Genomic DNA, 18,952 nt, shown 5'->3' on the forward strand with positions numbered 1-18,952 from the left:
TTTGAGTTATTTTTAAATTTTTGTGAGTGATATAAGTGAAAATTTTAAAAAATAGCTTTCTGAAGTTTTTAAAATTTTTAAAAAATTTCAAAATACATTTACAAGTGAAACTTGAAAATTTTATGGCCGTTTGGGAAAAAGTGAAAATTCTTATGATAAGAAGAAAATATAGTCAGACTCTTAAACTGAATGGGCTGGAAACGAATTGTCAAAAATAATACCATTACTTCTAACCGAATATTTCTAATTTCAAGGGTGTTATAGTAAAATCACAAATTTCAAAACGCAACGACCACCACAAAAATTCTCAACCCCCTTCAGAAATCCCCGCGCTTATCATTACACACACGAACACACACACACACACTATTCTTCTTATTCTTCATCAATGGCTTCTAAAATCTCTCTTTCTCCTCTCTGGAACCTTCCAATTTCCACTCAGAAATCTCAACTTTCTCCTCAATTTCCCCTCCTACAGCAGTTTCCTTCTTCTTCTAGGGTTTTCTCATCGAAATTGAAATCGAATTCTCACAGATCTATATTAGTTTCAGCTGCTGTCACTGAAGAATCGAAAACTTCTCCTCCGTCATCATCGTCGCCTGCTTCTTCCAGCAAAGTGGTTCTCGTCGTTGGTGGCACCGGTGGCGTTGGTATTGCCCCTATCCCTAAGCTTATTATTATGACACAAATTATCATAGGGATGTTGTTTTGAAATTGAAATGAACTAGATATCGTAATACTAGAAGTAGTTGTAATTACCGGTTAATTCTGTGAGCACTTTCTATTAGAGTTTGAGTTTTAGCACGGCCTGTGTATTTTGTTTTTTTACACAATCAAATCACCTATTAAAGATAAATCTCTTGATAGGCATTAATACGTAAGTTGGTAAAAAATATCTTTACACTGTCAGTTTATATAACTTAAGTCCTTTTCATTCTTGGCATAAACTATTTATGACTTGGGCAAAAATATTGTGCTTTAAAACTATGGTCAATAGGATAAGATCTTAGCTTGTTGTAGTTACCTTAGGTTGGCCCGGCTCGGCCCTTGGTCAAATAAAGATGCTTTGTCTTATGACTCTACTAGAAATGAACGTTGCAACGAACATATGATTACTAGAAGCGAATTTAGGATTTAGAGTCAGTACGTTCCAGATGAGTGTGATTTTACTTTATGTATGTATTTTAATTTTTTTGTTCATGTGTACATAATTTGAGCTAAAAGCTATAGGTTCAATAGAGCCCACAGAATCCTCTCTAGATCTACACTGTTAATAGTCCCTGTTTGCTGATCCTTTGGGTCCTTCCCAGGTTGGTTTCTGTACAAGCCTTGTGGGAGAAAATTGACCTTTTATTTGAGTTCATAATATATAACTGACCGAGCCCCCAGGGCGCGCTTGGCAATTGAAGAGATGAAGTAACAACCTTATCGAGGTTCAAATCGTAGCAGAGACCACTAGATGAATTTTTCGACTTTCTTGAAATCCTTGTGGGCAGAGTTACCCGATACTAGTACTGGTGAGAGATAGCAGGTACCCTGTGGAATGCAAGATGGTCCAATCAGAAGATTGTAATTGACAGGTTTCATTAATGAAGAGGGATCTCTTTTTTGATCATGTATAGTCATAATTAGAACCTAAAATGATTTATACCTACTTAACAACCTTTGGTTAGGGCGTTTGTTGTCTCTCTATATGATCCTTGACCCGACCGGTAGAAGTAAGGATTCAACATTAACTGGAGAAACTGTCAATGGAGTATAGTAGTTAAAATTGGAACCTTTTTGTTTTAAATACTTATGTCTTTGCAAGTTGAGCTCTGATTAATATCTTAATATGTCTGCTGCAATTTGCATGTCTTACGTGTACATGTGTGATTCTATCATTTATCTGTGTATGTGAAAATGAAGTGTCTTCTCGTTGATGAATTTCTTGATCAATAAGCAAAAGTGCTTTCATTAAAAAAGCCAAGCACTAAGTCCATACTGGACAATATATTGATCAAAATTAAAGCTCAGTGCTGGACATTAAAAAATCATCCCTCTTCAGTCATAATCAGAGTTGTACCGAGCTAACATAATCTACAATATTTCGTCCATCATATACAGTTTGTTCTTATACATCCCATTGCAGAATCTAGTGTTGGCTGCTGCACGTTTGAGGTTTTAATTTTTCTATTTCTTTGATTTCAGTATTATGTTTTAGATTTTGCATCGACATATCTAATATCCAATGCAACAACTTTTTAGAGATGATTTCATTTGTTACACAGTATCATATTATCTTCTTCATTCATTTCTAGACGGGACATGCTTAGTATGCGCTGCGGAATTCTTGACCTTAGACACAATATTTTCTCGAATCCTTGGCCAAACTCTATTTACTGATGGCTGAGTATCAGTATATATTTTCAGAAGATACTTTTTATACTGAATGAGGGGGAAAGAAAGAGTGATTTAAAAAGTCATATCTTTGCTATCTCAGTTCCTGAATTTCTTGAAAGCTTTGCTTTCAAAGGTGAAATAACTTTAGACAACAATATTGCTTCCCTTTTACATAATAGAAAGCAGGGAGTCGGCGTGTAGTTGCTCAAGGATTATTCTGTCTAGGAATTACATTAGTACCTTTGTTTTCCGATGAGGGAAAGGCATCGATTTTTAGGTTAGTATCTTATTCTTGCATAGATGTCCTGCTTGTAGGTTTCACTGAGTCATGTGAGAAGAAAAACATGGATTAGTGAAGGATATCCTAGTGGAAATGGCCCTACACCCAGGTTGAGGGTTCGGGTCAGCAAAGAGAAAAAGTAGAAAGCCACCATTGACCACTCAGCGGGGCAGGATTTACCATATTCTAAATAACAAATGAGAATGCCTATAGTATTTGATAAATCGTTTTACTCTGAATAGACTGCATAGTCATGTTATTAGATAGTTTCATCACACTGTATAACTGAGATTTAATGAGTATAATCCAAAATAAAGTGCTTCGTATTACCAATTTAGTCAGAATTTTATCTGCTTAAAAAATTTAATGTGCCAAACAATTTATGCTGGATATGGTTGTACTGAAATAAGTTTATCATAAGATTCACTTAACTTTTCGTATATATGTCTGATGCAGGACAGATAGTTGTAGCATCATTGCTTAATCGGAATGTCAAATTGCGTCTCATTCTTCGAGACCCTGAGAAAGCAACTACTCTATTTGGCGAGCAGGATGAGGAAAAGCTGCAGGTTTATCTCATTCTTATATGGCTGTGCCAAACTTATCCCCCCCTCCCCCCCCCCTACCGGGGCCCCAATTAGCTGGGGAAGTTATATTCTTTGTTTTAAAGAGGATTTCTCAAACTTTAGACTGTTTCCAAACTTTATAGATATGGAAAGGTGATACACGGAGTCCTACAGGCACAGATCCATCTGTATTTGAGGTTTGTTCATTACATCTAGAACGTTTTTTGGACTTCCCTGAAAAATTTAAATGGCTTAATAACTTTCTCAAATTGCTGCTGGACTGTTGACAACTGAACTTTCAGGGTGTAACTCATGTCATTTGCTGCACTGGGACCACTGCTTTTCCATCCAGGCGATGGGATGGAGATAACACTCCAGAAAGAGTAGGTTAGAATCTTTCTAGTGGGATGCCTATATTTATATGATGGTTTATATAACCATGTTCCGATGTTTCATTAAGCAATATATAAAAAGAAGTATTGTTAGGAATAGAATGAGTATGAATATAGAAAAACGGAGAAGGAACCCAAAGATAGAAATCTATTCTAATTATTTATCCCAAAAAAAAAGAAATCTATAATATTATTTTGTTTACTAAGCCACTGAAAACTTTTGCTATGCGCTATTTACTTTTTATATTTGATGCAGGTGTCTCTAGTAATTGCTGTCAAGTATTCTATAACTATTAAATGGATTATAATATATGCTTTAGTGGTTGGATTGGTGTATAATCAACTTCACAGTATACCTATGAGTTTCCTGCACTGTGTATAAGGACTGTACCGTGATTTTGTTTTTTTGATAGGTTCATTAACATGTTCTGAGTTGTTGTCTTGTCCTTGTGTCTCTTTTATATCTGATAAAACTGAAAGCAATTTTGATGAATTCTTCAGTATACTTTCTATCTGAAGCTAATTTCTCAAAGTTTTTGTATCAGTAGTCTTTCTTTATGACACATATGCATTTGTTTGTGTAGATTGGGAAGGTGTGAGGAACCTTGTCTCAGCATTGCCTCAGTCGTTAAAAAGAATTGTTCTTGTTTCATCAATTGGCGTCACAAAGTTCAATGAGTTGCCTTGGAGGTACAACGCCGCTCATATTTTGACCTCCTCAAATGATTATCAATTCATATATATTTCTTGTTGATGTTGCCTTCCGTGCATGCATCTAAAATAGGAACATGGAGTAATGATTTGGCACTGTTAATTTCTTTTCCAAGTAAGAATCCAGTTTAGCTTTTGAATGCTACCTTTTGTGGAGTTCGAATTCAAACTACTTCGTTATAGTGGTATTGATTTAGGATTAAGTTTTTGTTTTATTTTATTTTATTTGACTTGAGAGGTGTGCTGCAGAGGTTCTGTTTAAGGTTTTCTTTTTGTATTTTCTGGTTTTGATTCAATTAAATTCTTGAATGTCTTTTAGATTATTTTGCTATTGAAACAAAAAGTTGCTCATCAAAGTAATTTGTTCTCGTCATATTCTGGTTACTGCTTCATGGATCTTTCTCATATCTTTTTAACATATTGCAAAACTAAATGATGGATATCAAGATTTATAAATATGTATAACTTGTATCAGATTTGGTGATTAATGAATCCTGTTGTGTTTTTCTCAAATATTTTTATGATAATTTTTTTCTGAATAAAGTCCAAGTTCCAGATTTCGGTTCAAAATTACTTTTTTCATTTGAGAAAGAAAAAAGAAAGTTCTCTTTACCATTTGCGGTTGAGTTTGGCTAGAGCTCCTAAGACACTATTTGGCTCGTTTCTTTTTTTGCACCATCTTCCATCAAAGTTGGTTCATTTCTTCTTTGCATTGTACTAATTGACTATTGGTGAATCTCCTTAGTTATTTTGTTTCCTTTATTTGTATTTTTGTACTGTTATTTTATTCCTTTATTTGGGCAGATTTTGGTGCATCTTTAGTTTGTCAATTACAGCTCCTTATCCTATAATTTAGGAGTAATTCTTGGTCCATCCTTTGTATTTAAAGAGCTTTGTACATCATGAATAAATGAATGAGCCTTCATACTCTTCCTGCTGTGCACCTTTATTGACTTCTGTGTTCCTTTATTTTACTATATATAGCATTTTTCGGTTTAGTGCCTGAATTGTGTGATATGTCTAGATTTTGTATTAGTATATTAATATTTAGCATCTATTTGACGTTGGACCCTAACAGCGAATGGCCTTCTCTACTGGATAAACTCTATACACTAGTAAATCTCCATCTAAACTATTCACTGACTTCTAAGACTTGGATATTCTTGGCTTATGTGCACATCACAAAGAAAATAAAAAGGTAATGAATTCTTGTGATGAACTGAGAAGGAATGTTTAAGTGTGGGAGAACTTATGGATGTCAAGCAAGACATACACCTTTCAGAAGTATATACCAGCATCACATGTTTGATGATTTCCCCAATATGGGCGTTTAAAGTGACTACGTTTGCTCCTTGAAAAGCAAAATGAGATGGGAGATCTATAACTATCTCCATCCTTAAGAATGCAGTAGGTTCGTTGTCTTTTCCCCCCTCTCATAATGTTGTTTCCAACTTTTGTTTTGTAGTATCATGAACCTTTTTGGTGTTCTCAAGTATAAGAAGATGGGGGAGGATTTTGTTCGCAATTCTGGTCTTCCATTCACCATAATCAGGTAGTTGAACCATTTTTGGTGTGTTCTACTGGCTATATGTTAAGAGTTTAACTTCTATACATTGACAGTGTAAAATAATTTTTATACTATTAGGTTCTGTAAAAGATAACTACAAGTAACTATCTATTATAAGTAGAATTAGTTACCTGGAAATAGAGTGGCAACCTGCGACGACAGGTTATATTATACTGATGGTTAACATTGTTAGCGTATATAAGTTAAATCCACATGTTAAATATCTCATATTTTGCTGTTACTTTATTCGCAAAGATACTGCTTTGGCTTATTCATCAGTTTGAAATACAGAGCTGGTAGATTAACAGATGGACCATACACATCATATGATTTGAACACACTGTTACAAGCTACTGCTGGCGAACGGCGTGCAGTTTTAATAGGTCAAGGTATCTACTCCTTTTGTTCTCATGTAAGTAACGTGAAATTAGCAGAGGGTGCTACTTTTTAAGTGCCTCATTAGGATCACATATGCTGCAGATGTGACTGACAAATTACAATGTTATTTCCCTCCATCCTATTACATTGGACATACACTTGACAACCTAAAGATGTTTGTTTGATAAGCTTCTTGAAAATAATGAGAAGTGAGACACATTTCACAAGTTGTGGTGATCAATTCAAAATTCAGAAAAGGTGTCCTCAAGACGAAGTAAATGTTGCAAGATTCTAACTTTATGTTTAATCTCCATGTGTCTAGATGGGACACAATAAGAACTAGTTTTGATAGGTAGAGAGTTGAAAGACTATTCCGTATGACAAACCGCCAACCTATGCACCCTCAATTTCAAAAAGCTTGTTACTTGCTGCTGCTTTTTCTCGACATCAAGCTTCTTAAGCTTAAAATACATCAAGGTTTCCATATTCACAAATTATCTTTAGATTTTTCCCTCCAGAAATTCGTGGATTTCGCTGATAACAATTTGCCTTTTGCTTTTGTCAAACCAAATGTAAAAAGGGCAAATTACCATTTTTCTTCCGGTTCCACCTCCAACCACAGGGTAGAAACCATCCAGTTCAGATATCCTTTATCATGATACTCGGAGCTTTCTTTGGTCAATATTCTTACTACACCTATAGGGTCTTCTAAGCATTTGAGAACCTTAAGATTCATTCTATGTGAGGATAGTTTTGTGTAATTTGTGTGAAAGCAATCTTGACTTTTTCTTCCTTCGCCAGACATGTTTTGTTTTTCCTATCTATTTTTACTATATTTGTTTGTTTATGCATGTTTCCAGGGGATAAACTTGTTGGAGAAGTTAGTAGGCTTGTAGTTGCAGAAGCTTGCATACAGGCGCTGGACATAGACTTCACAGAAGGACAAATTTATGAAATAAACTCTATTACGGTAATTATCTTGAGCTATACATATATTCTGAAACTAACTGTCTTCATGGATAAATATATGTTATTATCTGAAAATTAGCTTTGAATTGTTAAAGAACAAGATGGAAACATGGGATTAATCTGAAACTGAAAGTAATACTCCCTCCGGTCCACAATAAGTGACCAATTTGCTTTAGGCACGCCTATTAAGAAAATACTAAATTCTATACAAAAATACCTAGTATGACTAAACTACCCTTAATTAAATATTAATGTGAGGAGTAAGAAAACTTTTTAGGGATATGCACATAAGGGTAAAAGAGTAAAAACAAATTGAATTTTTTCTTGATTACATAAATGGACACTTATTTTGGACCAAAATGAAAAAGCAAATTGGTCACTTATTGTGGACCGGAGGGAGTAACGAGGAGCCTATACAAAGTTGGCTGTAATCTCCTTGAGAATTGAGCATTGTGTTGTAATCCAGTTGCCAAGTTACTGGACTTGGAGAGATGATATGAGGCTTTATATAAGTGGACGGGGAAGAGCTGGGAATGAAGAGGAATGGTAGCCAGCTTCTGTTCTGACTATAGCTGCAACCTATCCTATCTCCTACCTGGTCGTGCTCGATCACAAACTAGAATCTTTTTGAGATAAAGTAAAGAAAGAATTCTGGGCCTGGTTCAAGTTATGCCCATAACATTCGAAATAGCATAATTCAAAACCTAGTGGTAATACTTTTTTTTTTTTTTTGTTTGAATGTTGTTGACATTTATACAAAATATTCTGTGGACAGCAAATTTTCAGATCATTACTTCTTTCCACTGTACCATGAAATAATGCAGGGTGATGGACCAGGAACTGATCCGCTGAAGTGGCAGGAGTTATTTAGAGCTCCTCAGAACAATTAAGTGCAGTTCAACTATATTTCTTATACAGATTATCAGAGGAAGCCCTGAATTTATATATACACATACACTAAACTGTAAGTCACTTAATACTATATGCAACGATTTGTTTGATGAGTTATTATGTCAATATAGATATTGTCACCCATATGTTGTCACTTGTCGGTGATCTAGAGAAGGGCGCATATTTCTTCGTCCTTCTACTTAATTCAGCCACTGGTATCATTTATCTGACTTTACATAATGTGTTCACTGATGATTCTCGGTGTTAGCATCTAAGCATTTTTCTGACAATTTTAATGGATTTTAGATCTCCTCAGTTTTATGATGGTCTACGTTTCTAGTTTTGATAGTTATAACCAGTAGTAGATAATTGAATCTTTCTTAGGGATTGTTGCACTTCTGGTCCTTTAATTGTCGATTAAATTGAATTTTGGTAGTGATCATTTGGTTTAAGAACTAAAAAACTGTTAAGTATTTAGAACATTGTTAGTTGATTAATCAAAAATGTATAACTGTACAAATTGTAGTTTACATGCTTAGTCATATATTACAACAACAACTACTAGGCCTCAGTCCCAAACAAGTTGAGGTTGGCTATATGAATCATCATTGGCCACCGCTTAGTCCATATATTGCGAGAACTAAAAGTAGAGTTAATCAACAATAAAGGGACAAATTTCAGTTAGCTTTTTCCTTTTTCTATGTTAAACTTTTGCTTGTACACATTACAGATACTAAAAGTTTTTGATTCCTTCCTGAGCTTTAAAAGTGAAGGGTGAAGTGCAAATGAGGAAAGTGTTACAGTAAATACCTAGACACCAAGAGATGAGGAACTTCATTGTAGTCATTTTTCTTAGTGTAGCTATTTTGTATCCAAAACCCTATGACCTTACATTAGGTAGGTCCACTAAGGGGGTAAAGCACTCTTTACGAAGAGATTCTCCATTCTCAGGACTTGAACTCAAAACCTCCAGTTAATGGTGAAAGGATCCCAACCATATCACCACACCCCTTAGTGGTAACTTCATAGTAGTCAAGTAAATTCTTTCAGTAGTTGATCCCAAAAGCCAGCTTTATTTTGGATTTTAGGCTGCAGGCTAAACTTTGCTTTACACGAGCCAATATGTGATGGTCCTTTGAAATCGTTTTTTGAGTTATCTAATGGATTATAATCGGATTTGTGAGAGACATAGTTGATCTATCTTAATGCCACTTTCTTCTATTGAGAATGTTGAAATTAAGGAATCCTTAGCGAGCTGCTTTTTATCCCGGTAGAATAGTTGGTGGGTGAAAAGAATGATATGTTTCATGCCATACTGTATTTTTAGCAAGTTAATTTGCATAAAATGAATATGAAATTACCTGAAGTTCTATTTTCATAGACAATCATCTTGACATGTTTGATCATTGAGAATTAAACTGAGTTTTTTCTTCACTCCCCTCGTTTCAAATTTCTTTCCTGTCTTTTGCATTTGTTTTTTTTGTTCTCCAATTGCTCCTTCTCAATTTGTGATAAGCTTACCTTTATAGACGTGCACTGATACGTAGGTGTGAAACCATGACGAGTGAAGGTGCTAAAAGAAGATGAGAAGATCTTAAATCACATGGAAATAGTCGTGAAAGACCTACAATCTCTCAAAATCATGTAGATGTAGCGAAAAAGAGGATATAATTGTAGAAAAAACATATTACACAGGTGATAGGAAAAAATCAGTAGGACTAGGATTCAGATTTGCCAAGAGTCTTTTAGTCTGATACAATTAATATGTCAATAGAAAATGCAGAGAATTTTGGGTGCTAGAGAACTAATTGTTTATAATATTGGACTATGATGGGCTTAAATGGAGCGAGATAGACAATGAGGATTCTTCAACCCGACCCCAGTTCTTGTCGTTGTTATTACCTTTATGGACACAATTTTACCATGGCAACAGACATGATGCAGCTTTGTGTGTATTTTCTGTAATCTGAAAATGACTATGCACATTTTGAGTTTTCTGATGTCAAAGCAACTGCCTGAAGTTTATGTGCACTCTTTTCAACAGGTGAGGATATTTGTAAGTAGTAGATAGCGTACAGTAAGAAAGAGCTTATAGAAGCCAAGAATGCCTATAAAGATTCATGATCCTTGCTGCTGCTTTCTGGTTCTATCATGTAAAAAGCATATTATAACATTTTACATTTTTTGCGAGTTAGACTCCTTTATCTTCCCTTTTTGTTGTTGTTGTTGTTGAAATCTCTCTGATATGTGTTGTGTATCTGCATAAGAAATGTTGCAAGGTTCCACAAAAAGAACCAAAAAATGAAGTGTCTACAGTTTTACCCCTTTCTAACATTTGGATTTTGGAATACTTATGATGTCCTGTCTGATGACAAGTTTTCTTAACTTGTTGCCTGAGATGGACATATGCAATTCCCAACCCTATAACCCCTTATCCTTGTGAATTAAGGGGTCGTGTGGTTCGCCAACAAAAATATGCAAGGATTGTAATATATAGATTAGTAATTAATGGATGATTAAGTTTCTTTTATCTAATGTTTCGTTCTTTCCTACAATTGGGATATATAATAGTATATAGTATAAAACCTTACAATTTTACTCTTTTTGTTAGGTAAATAAACAAATTATACTCTTTTTTTAAAAGTAAATAAAGATGAAACAAAGTCTTTTTTTGTCGTTAGGTGTTTTATCCCATGTAGAATCTGATCTGAAATAGTTAATGAAATTGATATATACAATTGTAATGCTTATACCAAAAAGAGAAATACCAAACAAATGCAATGTAAAATAATGTTGAATTTATACCGAGATTATATTCTTAATTATGTGTATACCGAGAACATTTAAAGTTTATCGCAATCTAAAGGGAGATCCGTTTTGATAACAAATTTCACAAAAGAAATCAATAATCCATATAAAAATGGAAATTACACAGGGTATTAATCCACAGTAGTTACAAAGATTCCGACCTATTTAGGTAGATATTACTCATTTTGTCATTTACAAATTTGGTATATCTTTGAACTGTTGAGAATATACCTTCATTTTAAGATCAAATTATGATCTCTTTTGTATGGATAGAACATGGAAACCAAGGTAACATATAAATTAGAGGGGAATGAAGAAAGTGATTAGGGGATAGAATGAACACTTTTACATTGAAAGAGACTGAATAAAGAAAAATAAAGAGAGCTTATGAAAATTACAACAGATGATCCAACCTATCACCTATGGATCTCCTCTTGCATCTCAGTCAAGATTAACATTGACAGAGACGACGATGGCGACTACTACTACTACTACTACAACAACAATTATGACTCAATCCCAAGCGAGTTGGAATTGGCGACTAGGTAAAAAATAAATAAAGAAAATTGCAAAAATTACATCAGACTAGCTAACCCTATTACCTATGAATTCTCCTCTTGCATTCCAAGGTCGACTTTCAAATGATTTTCCAATCATGCTGCGCTTTTCGTTTACTCTACCATCTTCACATCTGTACTCTGGAAAGTAATCAAGAAATGTTTTGCTACCAAGCTTGTTAACACCATTGAATAGGAATTCACTAATCACATCCTGAGTGATTAAAAAAAAGGGAATAATTAGAGATGCCAATAACAAGACATAGGAGAGTCTTTGCCTCTTTGGATGAAAGAATGATATACCTTGGCAAGAGCTTCCCCTACCAGTCTTTTCAAAACTCCATGACCTGGATCCTGATACAAAGAGCATTTTGCATCAATAGAGAGATCAAGAAGAACAATAGCAAAGTGGAGAAAATGGAGCAGAAGTTGTAGCAACACAAATGTGAACAGCCGTATGAAGATTCAGATTCTTTGCTGGATCCTTGTGTTCAAGGTTTCTAACTAGATTTTAACTTCATGTTAAGGGTATGGACACCTGACGAACGTAACATGGAACATAACATGCGATATTACCCATAGAGATAAGAAAACTATTTGAAAGAGATATTTTATATGCCATTGGGGAACTACGCCAACGTACTGAGAGGGAAAAAAATGTCCAAAACAATCGAGTTGTATTTAGAGACAACATTTGAGCTGAAGTTGAAGAAAAGGTCATTAAAAAAAACCAATGGCATATAGTGTTGAATTAAGCACGATAATATAGTAGTAATAAATAAAATAATTCTATTTTCCAGAGTTTTTTTTATTTTTTATAAGGAATTTCCAGATTGTTAAAAGTCTTTGAGGAAAATAGCTGAGAGTTGAGGGGTCAAGTTGAATCAAATGGGGCTGATTTTGCAAACAGTTAGCTTAATACAAACCTAGATTAGGATTAGTATTTGATTTATCAAGAACTTTTTGTTTTAGTTACTACGAACAGAGGACATGACCTTTGATAGGAAGGTATGGAGGTCGAGGATTAGGGTAGTAGAGTAGGTAGTCTAGAGTGTTCATAACAGTAGTATTGGCATGCAGTCTCGTTTTCTATTCGTAGTAAGTTTTTATGACTAGCTGTTGTTTTCTTTCATTGTTGATCACCTTACTGTCTTGTTGTTTCTATTCTGCTTGGCCCTTCTTTTATATTTTTTCATTAATGTGGTGATATACTTTCCTGAGCCGAGGGTCTATTGGAAACATCCTCTCTATTCTCACAAGGTAGGGGTAAGGTCTGCGTACACACTACCCTCCCCAGACCACACGGTGTGGGATAATACTGGGTATGTTGTTACTACGAAACAAATTTTGAAATAAACAGTACATTTTCAGTTTCTGGAAAATTTTAACCAAGGGCCAAGAAATCCAAGAAAGCAAAGACAGGGAAAGGGCGAGGGAGAGGTTAAACTTAATTACTTCTTCAATAATGCTTCCACAACTGGGATATCAGTACGCTGTAAGACTAACAGAATTGAATTCCATGCTAATCATGATAGCTGACCAATAATGCCAGACTGATGTAAGAGAAGGCACAAATACTCACTTTTTCTGCTCTCCATGTCAAGTATCTATGCTGAGCTTCGCGATTGCGATCAACTTGAGAAGCATCAGTTTCCTCTTCTGATCTGTCCATTAGCTCAAGCCATGCCTGTAATAGAAACAAATAAAGCAGTAAGCCTAGTGAACAGACCTGGCCTTCTTAAACACATATACTTGCGTATAAAAACTTCTGAAAAAAAAAGCTAAAAATATAGTGTGCTAGACTAAGATATACAAGAGATTACATAAAAGGGAGAATATGGGACATAGTTTACTGGTACCTTGTAATAATCCTTGAATGCAGAAAACAGAACTGAATGGTTGTATGGGCTAGATGAGAATCTCGTCCATATGACTATTGGGGAAAAGAATTTCAGAGACTCGCTGGTGAGCTTCCCTCCCCAGGGTAAAAGCTGCATGAAGTCTGTGTTAAGTCTCCATATAATCAATTTAGAGAGGGTTCAGAAGAAAAGTGCTTCAGAAATATGATTATGTTTTAGAGTTGTGCAAATGTCATAAGATTATCATTTACCTCAGAATACTTGAGGCCTAAAGGAATCAAGCCTTTATAGTACTTCTCTTTGTAATCTTCTTGATCCATGACATCATGCAATGGGTTAAGGTCCCTGCATATGTTTTATAAGGATTCAGCCTCAGTGGTCTATGACATCAATAACTATTACGGTTCAAACAATATACACAGAAAACCAAGGACATCTCTAAGCATTGTATTTATGAGAATGTTTCTACAAGGTGGAAAAGAAGAATTTTTTTTTGTCCTTTCATTTCTTCGCTATAGTTCTTCCTGAATAAGCGGTGTTACCTAGTTGGGCAGCCCGGTGCACAAGGCATCTGCGTTCACGCAGGGTCCGGGGAAGTACTGCACCCCAAGGGGTGGGATTCCGACAGCCTACCGGTGTTTCCTAGTTCTAGCTCAGAATCTTAAGTCAGGTAATCATAGTATAGTAGTTTAGCAAACACATCTGAGTTCACGTGCAAATTACTGCAATAAAATCTTATCTGGAAGTCTTGATCATCACTGTGGAAGAAAGAAAGCTATATAAACTAGTGGTCTTCAAGATCAAGTCAAGATACCACAGTACTCGGTGGTGGAGCTCACACTGTGTTACTAGGTAAAAAATTTATTTTATGCATATTATATGTTGAATCCCCTTGGCTTTACCGCGTATTTAATTTTATATATTTCGACACTCCTTAGTGAAATCCTGGTGCTTTAATAAAGCTTATAGGCTGGCAGTAGTGAAAACATAAGCCATTTTTCTATACGTGAATCTATAGGCAAGATTAAGTGATGAATACCAAATAAGTATTGTCGAGAGGCAGGATAACGACTTGTCTGTCCCCACAAATGGAAACAGTGAAACATAAACTAATACTTCTCCAATTACCTCTTTCCCTCTAATTTAACAACAAAAAATAAGAACTACTACTTCTCCATTTACCCCATGGGGATGTAAGACAAGAGATTCTGATGCACAAACCACTCGTCCAAGTAATTTATAAACTCTTTAGTAAGATGAACGGTCATTATAAAATCAGCAAGACTGAAATGCTCAAAATTTCTTATGTATTCTTCCAATCAAAAGATTCAAAAGCATGCATCTAAAATGACCAGTGGTGGAGCCACATGTATTCAAGGACCGACACCCCTTCGGGAAAATTACACTATGTAGCTGGGTAATTTTTATTTATTTATGTATATACACTATATATTGACCTTGCTTCGTGGCGGAGCATTTAGCAATGCCAGCAGCCTGGTGAGGGCTGGCTTTCTGAAGACAGGTTAAGGCAGGGCCTAGTGGGCTTGCTTCTCATGAGATTGGGTGAGGGAATCAGAAAGGGTCTCAAAAACCGGGCGAGTGGGCTTTTGGGCACACGGGAAAATGGAAGTGGGTGGAGGGCGCGAAGAATTTCAAATCTAAAGGGTTTTCCAGCCCTTTCTAAAAGGAGATCCAAGTCCTTGATGGCTTTTTCAACCCACCAATATGGAACGCCTTGGCGTGTTACGCCTTGGCGTGTCCCCAACTGGAGAATCTGCCTCAGATGCAAAGTATAAGTCCTTTCATTAAGCGCTGGGTTTTACTTCTTTATATTTTGACTTGCTTTAGTGAAAATCTTGGCTCCGACTCTGAGAATCACTGTCAAAGCATTATCCAAGCTCTAGCAATGTTATATAATTTTGTTTTCATGATATTAATTCTCTTTCAATCATTACCTCTTTTGTCCATCAAAAAGATGTTTCAGTTTCCTTTTCATTTGACTAGAAGACAGCCTGTCTTTCACTTCAGTACTTCTCTTTTCATTATCAAACTTCATCTAATATTGGGACGGAAGAAGATTTAACTTCAAACATTTTCCACCTCAGAATTTCTGGATACGTTCTCTAGATCCTGAAACTAATTACCATTTATATGCTTTACTTGACTTTATAGTAAACCTCTGAAGGTTATAAATGCAGCTTAAAGGTAACATATTTCTCAAATACCACCTAAAAGAATAGCTTACAGTACAATTATGTTCATCTTAGCAGCAGTGAAAAAGTTCGCACAGAAGATAGGCAGATCAAATTCCGGTTTTGGGAATGCAGCAAAATCCAATACCTGCATGAAATGCTCTTCATTTAGTGGAATATGAACTTGAACATAACTGATAGCTACAACATGAACTTGAACATAATTGAACCTGCATGCCGTCGCTCCCTTCAATACACAAACTGCGAAGAAGTCGAATTTTAGGGGCTTCAAAAGACAGCATCTGTAGCTCCGTTTCGTCATCCATGGCCAACAAAGAGCTGTATTTCTCCTGTAGAAAGGAAAAGGTTAACCACATTTTGCTAGCATAGTTCTGAAGATAACCTTAACAGCTGCAAATTGGAAGCTTGATATATTAATATTTTGGATGAAAAGGTAAGAAAACTTGAATATATTTAAAGACTAAAGAGTTAAAGTGAACAGGTGAACTCCAAAGGCAACTTAAACTCCTAGAGGTATCATGAAACTCATCTTTTTAACCTTAAACTGGAAAACAGATATAAGCAAAAAGCTTGAGCCAGGAAACCTACAGCATGCAAATCATGCATTTCAAAGCAAAGAGAAGCTGAAAACAATTAGGTGTGGCTGGTATAAGTTGAAAAGCAAGTCTTCCCTCACATAAAGCCAGTGTTCCAAAGGGAAGAACAATTTGACCAGTACAATGAGCAATCACAAAAGAAATCAGCACTCAACTAGCTTATTTATGCGAGGATGACATACTCACTTCTAGTGTTTTTCCTTTTGGTAATGGTGATGTCCGGAGCAATGGTAAAGTTGTTTCTCTGTGACCTATCGGTCACGGGTTCGAGTCGTGGAATCAGTCACTAATGCTTGTGTCAAGGTAGGCTGCCTACATTACACCCCTTGGGATGCGGCCCTTTCCCGGACCCTGCGTGAACACCGGATGCTTTGTGCACCGGGCAGCCCTTTTAATGGTGATGTCCCAACCAGCTTGCAGGCACCTACACTATTCTACTAAATACCTGATACCTCTCACCAACACATGTACCGAGTAACTTTGCCTACCAAGGCTTAGACGTACGGGAAGAAACTATCCGGTGTTATTCAAGAAGCACAATAACTATTTGATACACACATACTCAGTTTCCAACTATTTTCTAATTTTGTGTTCATTTATGCTTTATGTGCTTGCACCATCATTAACTTATCCCTACTTATAGAATCACCTAAGTGAGAGAATGTAGTACCTTGTCCCACTTCCTTCATTAAAAGATAAAGATTATATACCTGCCAACACCCATCATTATTTGAGCTACCTTGATATTTCCCAACCCCAGTGCTCCTTAATTCCCGTCCCCAGTTTAACCCCTTTACATATTTATGCTGCAAGACATCATACCATCAGCTACAACACAGCCTACAATCAAAGGGGTATCTTTCATATTCTAACTAGTTGATACTTTCATCCAAGAAAAGATTACTTTGTCCTTTAACAGAGTAGCATTAACCTATTTTTGTTTCCAGGAAAAGGAGGAGTACTATTTCTTCTGCTTCCACTAGGATAAGTATTCATTCTTCCTCTTCAGTTGTTTGGTGCAACTGAAGTGAGATAAAGAACACTTACTTCCTCTTCAATCCACTTCTATGAGAGAACAGAAAAATTAATGTGAAAAAAGTAACATATGCCTCCATTTCTACCTCATATTTCCTAACCCAAATAAGGGAAATACCTCTAACCCCTCTTATCTTCACCCAACCAAATATGGTGTAAGCTCATTTTTTGGGATAATAGTATTATCCGAACTAGCTTGTACACATCTCTGACTGTTCCATTGGGTACCTGCTACCTTCTACCAACACAGATACCGGTAATTCTACTCGGCTTATAAGAGATGACCTAGCGAGTTTTGTCTCTATTGGTATTTGGACCTTGTTATTCCATAGTTTTCATCAAATTCATTGACTATTACATCATACACGAGATAAACAAGTTAAGAGTTCAAGTTTGTTTAATACTTCTGATTAGATAAGAATTAACCTAACTCTCTGCCCTAAGCATTCCTGTCTCAAAACACCTTTTTGACTCTGAAAGTAGAATCTTTAACACAGCAACTAGTCAAAACTAACAAATGGAAGAATCATCAATTCAATAATTTGTTCGGTAAAATCCTTTGGAATCCTTACTATTCCCAGCATTTGCAAAACCAAAAAAATGTTTCAAACCCATCAAATTCACACCAAACACAGGAAAAAATAAATAAAACACACACACTCACATGCTCAGCACAAACATAAAGAAAGATAGTGTAAACTAATGAAAGTCCAAAATATATATACCTGTAATGGAGAAGGGACAAATTGGGTATGTGAGTTGGTTTCTTCTAAAGCAAAGTGAATCAACTTCTTGTAAGAAAAAACAGAGCTTTCCATTTCATGACTCATACTCGTGGACCTACTTCCATTTCTGTTAAAGCTACATAATTTTCTGTTGAAACCAAGTTTACTACTATTTTTTAGTACTAGAAATGGAGAAAACCAGCTTGGTGAGGAAAAAGAAGAAGAAAATGAAAAAGGGGTTGGGAGTAGACACTCCATTGAAGCAAAAAGTTGCAATCTTGAAGTGTTTCAAAGCTCCATTTTTTGCTTGTTTTATGCTGAAGAGTTAATCTGCTGCTACTTCCTATGTTCTTTGTTTGTTGGTTTATTGTAAATTATTACTAGGGAGTAGTATAATAGTAGTACCAAACTACCAATGGAATGTTAGCGGAAGTATGGTGCCTGTCTGAGCAAAGTGTGGTGGTTTTTGCTTCGAGCAAAAGGACGGTGATTGTGCAAGCGCGTCACAAGACGGCAAACCCCAAACTACGTCGTTTCTCCTTATACACATTACACGTTAATACTTTTGCATCTTTTTCTTTTACTACAACTTTATTTTCCTATAATTTCTTAATATGCAATATATTGTTATTTTTTGTCTAGTTTATAATTTGTACCGGCTAGTGTTTTATGTTATTTTCACACTATTTTTCTCGTTTTGCATAGTATTGGATTATTGCCCTCCCACTTATTTGTTATCTCTTTCGATGGTGATTATTATTTTTCTGATTTCTTTTCTTGTTGCAGATTTATTCTTTTATTTTTTTCTGATATTATTGTCTCATCTGTTGAGCCGAGGGTCTCCCAGAAACAGCCTCCCTATCTCCTCCCCTCCCTTTGGGGTAGGGGTAAGATCTTTGTACACTATCCTCCTCATACCCCACTAGTAAGATCTTACTAGATTGTTATTGTTGTTGTCTTCTAGTTTATAATTATTTAAACTAGCTCAATTTATTCTACCGTTAAGCAAATTGTCTCGTATTT

The 18,952-nt window shown here is 35.6% G+C and overlaps 2 protein-coding genes across 3 annotated transcripts; one reads left to right on the forward strand and one right to left on the reverse strand.

Moving 5' to 3' along the window:
* Positions 1–336: 336 nt before the first annotated feature.
* Positions 337–10,468, forward strand: LOC104118126 (uncharacterized protein At5g02240). 2 transcript variants are annotated; one of them, XM_009629308.4, is made up of 10 exons: positions 338–650; positions 3,119–3,231; positions 3,372–3,425; positions 3,531–3,615; positions 4,205–4,310; positions 5,797–5,883; positions 6,190–6,287; positions 7,137–7,246; positions 8,070–8,209; positions 10,181–10,468. In XM_009629308.4, exons 1-9 carry the CDS (start codon positions 389–391, stop codon positions 8,133–8,135), a joined length of 981 nt encoding a protein of 326 aa, XP_009627603.1. In that variant the 5' UTR covers positions 338–388; the 3' UTR covers positions 8,136–8,209; positions 10,181–10,468. The 2 variants fall into 2 exon arrangements, with proteins under 2 accessions (XP_070048687.1, XP_009627603.1); XM_070192586.1 differs by lacking the exon at positions 10,181–10,468 and having other exon boundaries at positions 337–650; positions 6,190–6,310.
* Positions 10,469–11,244: 776 nt separating this feature from the next.
* On the reverse strand, positions 11,245–18,414 carry LOC104118127 (phytochromobilin:ferredoxin oxidoreductase, chloroplastic). Its single transcript, XM_070192587.1, has 8 exons — positions 17,930–18,414; positions 15,783–15,902; positions 15,606–15,700; positions 13,612–13,705; positions 13,361–13,492; positions 13,084–13,188; positions 11,805–11,855; positions 11,245–11,715 (listed from the first exon to the last, which is right to left on the reverse strand). Exons 1-8 carry the CDS (start codon positions 18,185–18,187, stop codon positions 11,530–11,532), a joined length of 1,041 nt encoding a protein of 346 aa, XP_070048688.1. The 5' UTR covers positions 18,188–18,414; the 3' UTR covers positions 11,245–11,529.
* Between the last annotated feature and the right edge of the window lie 538 nt (positions 18,415–18,952).

The sequence above is a fragment of the Nicotiana tomentosiformis genome, chromosome 1, assembly GCF_000390325.3.
Source record: "Nicotiana tomentosiformis chromosome 1, ASM39032v3, whole genome shotgun sequence".
In the NCBI taxonomy this organism is placed as follows: domain Eukaryota; kingdom Viridiplantae; phylum Streptophyta; class Magnoliopsida; order Solanales; family Solanaceae; genus Nicotiana; species Nicotiana tomentosiformis.